General features: G+C 37.8%; 3 protein-coding genes across 3 annotated transcripts; all 3 read left to right on the top strand.

The window, feature by feature from the left end:
- Window positions 1-596: 596 nt before the first annotated feature.
- Window positions 597-3,795, top strand: LOC130496733 (ribulose-1,5 bisphosphate carboxylase/oxygenase large subunit N-methyltransferase, chloroplastic-like). Its single transcript, XM_056989084.1, has 12 exons — window positions 597-1,035; window positions 1,107-1,270; window positions 1,348-1,431; window positions 1,608-1,665; window positions 1,951-2,004; window positions 2,269-2,340; window positions 2,427-2,507; window positions 2,669-2,841; window positions 2,918-3,020; window positions 3,103-3,234; window positions 3,317-3,439; window positions 3,525-3,795. The coding sequence occupies exons 1-12, from the start codon at window positions 640-642 to the stop codon at window positions 3,612-3,614; spliced, it is 1,530 nt and encodes a 509-aa protein (XP_056845064.1). The 5' UTR covers window positions 597-639; the 3' UTR covers window positions 3,615-3,795.
- Window positions 3,796-3,942: 147 nt separating this feature from the next.
- Window positions 3,943-5,412, top strand: LOC108835944 (transmembrane emp24 domain-containing protein p24beta2). The gene is made up of 5 exons (XM_018609161.2): window positions 3,943-4,099; window positions 4,269-4,466; window positions 4,591-4,777; window positions 4,847-4,954; window positions 5,053-5,412. The coding sequence occupies exons 1-5, from the start codon at window positions 3,983-3,985 to the stop codon at window positions 5,184-5,186; spliced, it is 744 nt and encodes a 247-aa protein (XP_018464663.1). The 5' UTR covers window positions 3,943-3,982; the 3' UTR covers window positions 5,187-5,412.
- An 89-nt stretch (window positions 5,413-5,501) lies between these two features.
- LOC108835943 (uncharacterized) lies at window positions 5,502-8,056 on the top strand. Its single transcript, XM_018609160.2, has 2 exons — window positions 5,502-5,937; window positions 6,054-8,056. The coding sequence occupies exon 2, from the start codon at window positions 6,064-6,066 to the stop codon at window positions 7,888-7,890; it is 1,827 nt and encodes a 608-aa protein (XP_018464662.1). The 5' UTR covers window positions 5,502-5,937; window positions 6,054-6,063; the 3' UTR covers window positions 7,891-8,056.
- Window positions 8,057-8,485: the final 429 nt, after the last annotated feature.

Genomic DNA, 8,485 nt, shown 5'->3' with positions numbered 1-8,485 from the left:
TTATCAGTGGGTTTAATGTTTAGTACTGTTTTATCAAGTAAAATATGCTATCTACAAAAATCAATGTTTATATATCAGTGGGTTTAATGTTTAGTACTGTTTTATCAAGTAAAATATGCTATCTACAAAAATCAATGTTTTATAAACTTTTTTCTCAAAAAATCAAATTTGTTCATACATATTATTAAAGATAATTTTTAAGCTATGTTGCTAAAGAGAAAATGGGTATATTCTATCTAATACTGTTTTCCAATAAATTCATTCCGCTTTATAGAAAAAGTTGATAAACAATTGTACTAACCTATATAAAGTTGCTCAAAAGAAAAAAAGAAATTGCACAGCAAAATATTCAATGAATATTAATATTCACAACAAAAAAAATTATCTAAAAGTAGGTCTATAACCTTAAGCAAAATTGCAAGTTTGGTTTTCCTCTTAATAAATAAATAAAAAAAACTTTCGCTGCACGTTGCATCCATCGACAGTCAGTTTACTTGTCCCCTAAGAGTCTTCGACCCAAACCCAAACTAAACCAAAACAAACCGAACCAAACCATACTCAACAATCTTACCGCTAAGCAGAGTGTGCATAGCCACTCGTCTTCTCTCTTCTCTCTTCTCTCTTCTCACTTTCTCTCCAATGGCGAAAGCTTCGAACTTTCTACAATCAACCCTCCTCCCATCTTCTTCCCCCACACTCCGCAACCTCCGCACCCCATCTCCAACCATCTCTTTTCCAGCATCATCACGACAACCCCGTCCCGGAACAATCAACTGCTCTGTTTCGACCGGCGAGACAACCACGAAACGGGCCGCGGAGGATCTCCCGGACAACATATCGTGGGGCTGCGAGATAGACTCGGTGGAGAACGCCACTTCTCTCCAGAGATGGCTCTCGGACTCAGGCCTCCCGCCACAGAAGATGGCCATCGACAGAGTCGACGTCGGAGAGAGAGGGCTCGTCGCGTCTCAGAATCTTAGAAAAGGAGAGAAGCTTCTCTTCGTTCCTCCTTCCCTCGTCATCAGTGCTGACTCCGTAAGTCCCACTAAGTAAAAAGCTTTCAACTTTGCAATAATAAAGTCATGACCTTTAAGATTCTTTTTTAGGTGTGGACTAATGGTGAGGCTGGTGAGGTGATGAAGCGTTACGATGTACCGGACTGGCCTTTGCTGGCTACTTATCTTATAAGCGAAGCGAGTCTTCAGAAGGGTTCGAGATGGTTTAATTATATCTCTGCTCTTCCCAGACAACCTTACTCGCTTTTATACTGGTAAGTGAGTGAACTTGGAAAATATTATTTCCGGTTGATGTGGCATTAGTCTTGAGTCTTTTTGTAATGTTTTGCAGGACTCGGACAGAGCTTGATATGTACTTGGAAGCTTCACAGATTCGAGAACGGGCAATTGAAAGAATCACTAATGTTGTTGGAACGTGAGATTTTGTATTCTCTTTATTTCTCTCAACTGCTAGTGATATGTAGAACTCTGCTTTGCTACTTGATACACTCTCTGCCACTTGTTGTGTGTGTGGGTGGAGATAGGGGACTGATGGTTGTGTCCTGCATTAGCCACCGCTCATGTCTTTCTTTTTCATTTTCTTTTCTCCAGCTATGAAGATTTAAGAAGCAGGATATTTTCCAAACACCCTCATCTTTTCCCTAAAGAGGTAAACTGTTAATGCCTTTTTGCTACAATTGAGAGACGAGTATACAGCTTACTGTTTCCCATTCAAACGCCTGTTGAGTTTATTATATAATAAAAGAAGAACCATTTGTAGAATCTAAAGTAAAATCTTCATGGTCAGACTTTTTATTTTGTTTTGTTTTGTGGAGGTGTTAATTTCTGAAACTTGCAATGTGCACTTGTTGTGTGTTTGCAAGTGGTTTTGGTTCTATAAATCTTGAAGTTTATTGTGAAGATGTATACGAGTTTGCTATTCTTTGGTTTGCAGGTTTTCAATGATGAGACGTTTAAGTGGTCTTTCGGAATTCTATTCTCACGGTTGGTAAGCACCACTTCATCAAAAGCAACCATTTGCTGCTTCATTTTAGTTGATGCAACTGTATTTATTGAAACATCAGACATTCAGTTATTCTTTAATCCTTGCATGACTTGCTTGTACCATAAAGCCGTCTACGGCACTATTTAGTCTAGAAAAATGACCACTTACAACCCTAAAGCTATTTTTCATATCTCTTTCCTTTCAAGGAAAGAGTGTGCTGCATGCTTTTGTTTCTGTCAATTCAGACTTAAAACTTTTCTAACACAGGTACGGTTGCCATCTATGGATGGAAGATTTGCCTTAGTTCCATGGGCAGATATGCTTAATCATAACTGTGAGGTACTTCTGCACATCCTTTTAACCAAATTAGCTCTTATAATGGTTAAGTTAATATGTTAGTAAAAATTCAAACTCTACTTGGACAGGTTGAGACGTACCTGGATTATGATAAGTCTTCAAAAGGAGTTGTCTTTACAGCTGATCGACCATATCAACCAGGTGAGCAGGTAAACAAACCCTATATAGATTCATTCTCCACTAAATCAAGAACTAATTGCACTTCTGTATCATTTCAAATGTTCGGATTTGGTCTACATTCAGCTAAACTTGAGCACTGAAGTTAAAGTGGATGTCTAAATATGTTTCAATACACGACACCTTTGTGCAGGTTTTCATATCGTATGGGAACAAATCAAACGGAGAGCTGCTGCTATCATATGGGTTTGTACCCAGAGAAGGAACCAATCCTAGTGACTCAGTAGAGCTGGCACTGTCACTAAGAAAAAATGACAAGTGTTACAAGGAAAAGCTGGATGCTCTAAAGAAACACGGACTATCCACGTAATCAGAAAACTCTTTCCCTTTCAAGCTTTAGTTAGATTTCTCTTGATCAACTAACTGCTCACTGGCATGGCAGGCCTCAATGCTTCCCCGTAAGAATCACTGGTTGGCCGTTGGAGCTGATGGCATATGCTTATCTAGTTGTGAGCCCGCCAGATATGATTAACAGCTTTGAAGAGGTTGTTTGGCTTACTCAATCCATCATGAACCTTTTCTTTAAGAGACTTCCCATCTCATTCCTAAATATCTATCCATTTTCAGATGGCGAAAGCTGCTTCGAATAAATCATCAACAAATAAGGATCTAAAATATCCGGAATTAGAGGAAGAAGCACTGCAGTTCATACTAGACTCATGCGAGACAAGCATATCAAAGTACAGCAGATTTTTAAAGGTAAAATTAAGAAACATATAATGTCTTGCTCTCTCTACATCTAACTTATGGTTTTGTTTTTTGCTCATTATATAAATTGTAGGAAAGTGGATCAATGGATTTGGACATAACATCTCCAAAACAACTGAACAGAAAAGCGTTTCTTAAACAGCTAGCTGTAGACTTGTCCACCAGCGAGCGTAGGATACTCTACCGTGCTCAATACGTAAGAAAATCACTTTCTAGCATAAAATTTGTGTGGATACATCCATGATATTTTGTAAACTCTGTTTTTTTTTGGGGGGGTTCAGATTCTGAGGAGGAGACTAAGAGATATAAGAAGCGGTGAGCTGAAGGCTCTACGCCTTTTTAGTGGAATTAGAAACTTCTTCAAGCAGTGAGTGTTGTTGTTGAATGAGTAAACTGCTTTATTAAAGGTAGGCTGCTGCATTGTGCTTCAAAATATAATTTACTCCTTTTTCCAGCAAAAATGTATTTGGTATGTATTGCTGTTGTACAATCTCTCTGTCGATGTTTACACTTTTTTCTTGGTCTATAGAATACATAAATAATTAAATATCATCGAGCTTGATGTTAAACGTTTTGATACTTTTTATCTCCCAAAGAAACGTTTTAGTCTATGGAGTTGTTAATATGGTATATAGTGACGTGGTAATATGTCAATGGTCTAAAGGTATCTTACAACCAATTACATCACGCCACGTGAGCTCGCTGACCAAATAGCTGAAAACGACGCCGTTTATAGTTGATGGTGCTTGTCGGGTGTTTCAGTCAAAACAGAATAACACCGTGTCCGATTCTGAAACGAACTCGCTCTTTCTCTCCCACCTTCTTCTTACTCCGATCTATCTATCACCCTTTAAAGGTAAATCTCTCTTGCTCTCTCTATCTGAAATGAAATCAAATCACCTCGTAAAAATCGAAACCGGAATCAATTCAATTTGGATTTATCGTATAATCAGTGATGCTTCGAAAAGGATTTGAATTACGTTTTTTTTAAATTGAATTTAATTCAATATGTTATCTGTTGGCAGATGAGCTTGAAGGCTACGATCTTAATATTAGGGCTCGCGTTGAGCTTCCAGGCAGCGTTAGGGATTAGATTCGTGATAGACAGAGAAGAATGCTTCTCCCACAAGGCTGAATACGAAGGCGACACCCTTCACGTCTCTTTCGTCGTCATCAAGTCTGATTCTCAGTGGCATTTTAACGAGGATGGTGTAGATCTTGTGGTATATATGACTCAACCCTTTTTATTAGCTCTGTATTATTATTGATATAGAAAAAAATGATTTTCTCTATAGAGTTTGTATCTTGTGGCCATTAGGGTTTTTATTTTGGTGTTTTTTGTAACAGATACATGGGCCAACAGGGGAACAAGTTCATGACTTCAGGGAGCAGATCAGTGCCAAGCACGACTTTGTTGTCCAGAAGAAAGGGGTTTACCGTTTCTGTTTCACTAACAAGTCTCCTTACCACGAAACCATCGACTTCGATGTGCAGCTCGGTCACTTTGCCTACTACGATCAGCACGCAAAGGACGGTGAGGATTTGGTTTTGTGCCGGTTGATTTGAGTTTTTAGGCTGAAGATTGTTTTTTTTTTGGTTGCAGAGCATTTCACTCCTTTGATGGAGCAAATATCAAAGCTAGAGGAGGCGCTTTACAACATTCAGTTTGAACAGCATTGGTTAGAGGCTCAGACCGATCGTCAAGCCATTGGTAACAATACTCTTTTATATAAGATCTAATGAGTTTTTTTATTTTTTTTGGCTTGCGAGATATTAATATGGTTTTGATCTTTGTTGGTTGTATTGTAGTGAACGAGAACATGAGCAAAAGAGCAGTACACAAAGCTTTGTTCGAGTCGTTTGCATTGATCGGTGCAAGTGTCCTCCAAGTTTATCTTCTGCGTCGTTTGTTTGAACGCAAACTCGGCATGTCTCGTGTCTAAAGAAAGTAGTATTGAGTTTATTTTTATTAAGGGTTTTGTTTTTAGCCCCTCAGTATTTTATCTTGCCTCGTAAGTTAAAATGTACCACAGATTCTTTAACTCTTTTTAAAGACACAATGCTTTATTAACATAATAATGCTTCTCGATAAGCTAGTGAAGCATTTGTTTCTTGATGATGGAAATGGTTAATACCATCATCACCATCATCCAAAACATTTTTATGATATTTGCATGATTTCGTAAATCTGATCATCAAAACAACAATTAATAGGACATCAATATTCTGTGTGTATAACTGGTCTTCCAAAAAAAAAAAAGAACAAATAACAATTTCTTGCACACATAACGTGTGTGGTCAACAGAGACTAGTACATGTACTCTTAAAGAGAACTCAGGCTACTCAGACTTTGATAGCAACTCAACAATACATATATTTTACATCTATCAATTGATGATAATCACACCATTAATGGAACCTCTGAAACCTCTCTTTCAGTCAGGATGGTAGTTGGCTGGAATTTACTCTAGTTTGCAATTTCTTATTGATAAATGTTTAAATTATTTACGGTGGTTACTCTCTCTCGTCTCTTCATATTCCCTTTTACTCCATAATTTCGTTTTAATTATTCCAAAATTTAAACAAAAGTAATTAAACCCTAACATATCATTAGTTCCCTTTTTTCCTGATTGCTCCTCTCTTTTGGAAACTTTCTTTGGTTTTGTATTCACAAAGCAGACTCTGCATCAAACGGTATGTATGTCTGATTCTACATTTTCTCTCATCCTTTTTATTCCTTCACTTTTGACAAACGTTTTGATCTTTTTAGAGTTGTTTTCTTCTCTCTGATCTTATATTTGCTAACGCAGATTCTCAGCTATGGATAATGACGGTGTATGCAAACGGTTTATATTGGTCGATGATGAGTACAAGCTCTTCTTCGATCATCGTCTTAGAGGAGACAACACTTTTCTCCCTCCCTTTGATGATGACAACGGAGAGTCTGAAACTCGTAATCTTGGTTTCGAGTTTTCTAGTGGTGATTCAAAGCTTGGTGGTGGTGGTGGTACTGAGAAGAAGAAACCACCAATCAAGAGCAGAGTTTCTCAAAAGAGAAAGAGGGAAACTACAATCCGAGAAAGCATTCAACGAGACAACAGAGCTGCTGAACGAAGAAAGAGGAAGATGGCTGAGTTAGAGTCTGCTAGGGTTTCAGGGAACCAAGTTAACGTCCAAGGAGACAACAACAAAGCTAGGAAAATGTCAGAGTCAACAAAGGTTAATAACACTTCAAGGGATGTTCCGTTGGTTAGAGCCATCAAACGAGACAACACAGCTAGGAAAGTGTCAGAAGAGTCAACAAAGGTTAACACTTTAAGGGATGTTCCGTTGGTTAGAGCTCAAGAAACCATCCAACGAGACAAAACAGCAAGCAAAGTGTCGGAGTCAACAAAGGTTAACACTTTAAGGAATGTTGCTTTGGTAAGAGCTCAAGAAACCATCCAACGAGACAACAACATAGCTAATAAGATGTCAGAGTCAACAAAGGTTGACACTTTAAGGGATGTTCCGTTGGTTAGAGCCATCCAGCGAGACAACGAAGCTAAGAAAGTGTCAGAAGAGTCAACAAAGACTAACACTTTAAGGAATGTTCCGTTGGTTAGAGCTCAAGAAACCATCCAAGGAGACTACAAAGCTAGGAAAGTGTCAGAAGAGTCAACAAAGGTTAACACTTTAACGGATGTTCCGTTGGTTAGAGCTCAAGACACCATCCGACGAGACAACATAGCTAAGAAGATGTCAGAGTCAACAAAGGTTAACACTTTACGCAATGTTAGAGCCAAAGAAGTCATCCAACGAGACAACAAAGCTAGAAAAGTGTCAGAGTCAACAACAAAGGTTGACACTTTAAGGGATGTTCCGCTTGTTAGAGCTCAAGAAACCACCACCCAAAGAGACATCAAAGCTAAGAAGATGTCAGAGTCAAAGGCAACAGGGACTTCAAGGGCTGTTACAGAACCTAAGGATGTAGCCGAGACTGTTCCAGTGACCCAAAGCAACAAAGGAGTACCTGTAGGGTCAAGGAAGAAGAGTGTAGCGGATAAAGATTACATGAGCTACCTCACATGGCTTGTAGACTCTCTTAAAGACTCAACAACAGTGCCTGGTCCAACTCCCACAATGGCCAGTGAAAAGGATATTGAGTCTTGTTCTGATGATGATGATGATATGATTATGGTCAGTGATTCTCCCTTCTCGTGTGGAGGAAGTACACCTTTTGTGGTGTCCAAGAGCAAGACCGTGATCGATCTCGAGAAAGATATTACAGAAGAGGATGAGAGTAGAAACTGTCTGTTTACGAAAGAGCTAATGGATCTTCTGGAGAAACCGTATGATAAAAGAGAGTTGTTGAGGCTCTCTGGTGATGTGTCAGAGAAAAAAGGAGTGAGTAGATATAGAGAACTGAGAAAGGGAAGAGTACGCAACTACGAGACTCCTGACCTGGGACCTTCCTATCTCGAGAAGGTGTTTGATTTCGATCAAGAATACAGACGTGTGGATGGTGATGATAAGGCGAGACTGAAGCTGCTGCGTGGATTTTTCTTTTACTTGAAGAATGTTACTCGTGCTGGTTCTTTCAAGCCTTGGTTACCAGAAAACCAGAAGAAGCTCGGAGGACTAAGAAAGCAATGCTTGCAACCATAAGAAGCAAGGGTAGTAAAAAAATCTTGTGTTAAGTAAGCAGGTTGTTGTAGTTTTTTATTTAATGTATTGTCTTGTTTCTTATGTTGTTGGATGACAATCTGATTCAGAGTAGTTTCTTGTCTCCCAAGAGTATGATATTATTGATGCAACGTCTCAGATCAGACTATTGTTCTCATCTATCTTATTAAAACAGAAACATTCTTTTGGACCTAACATTTATTTTGTAAGTTTTTAAATTAAATACACCTTTATACTTTATAGTTAAACATACATTAAATCACTAATGTTCATTTCTTTATATTACTATCCATGTTTCCAAACAATATACTTATTTCTTTATACTACTATCAATGTTTCCAAACAATATACTTATTTCTTTATAGTACTATCAATGTTTCCAAACAATATATTTTTATACTACTATCAATGTTTCCAAATAATACAATAATTAATCTTAGTTATTTTATATCTATCATTTTCTCTTTAAAATTTTGTAGAAACGTCATAATTTCATAAATTGCAAAATAGTGAACTTTAAAATTTCGATTATAAGATTACAAATTATGAAACTATTACAATTTAAATCTAATTAGAT

Source organism: Raphanus sativus, chromosome 6 (assembly GCF_000801105.2).
Source record: "Raphanus sativus cultivar WK10039 chromosome 6, ASM80110v3, whole genome shotgun sequence".
NCBI classification, from domain to species: domain Eukaryota; kingdom Viridiplantae; phylum Streptophyta; class Magnoliopsida; order Brassicales; family Brassicaceae; genus Raphanus; species Raphanus sativus.
Note: the sequence above shows the minus strand (reverse complement) of the source record. Positions and strands in the feature narration are given on the sequence as shown.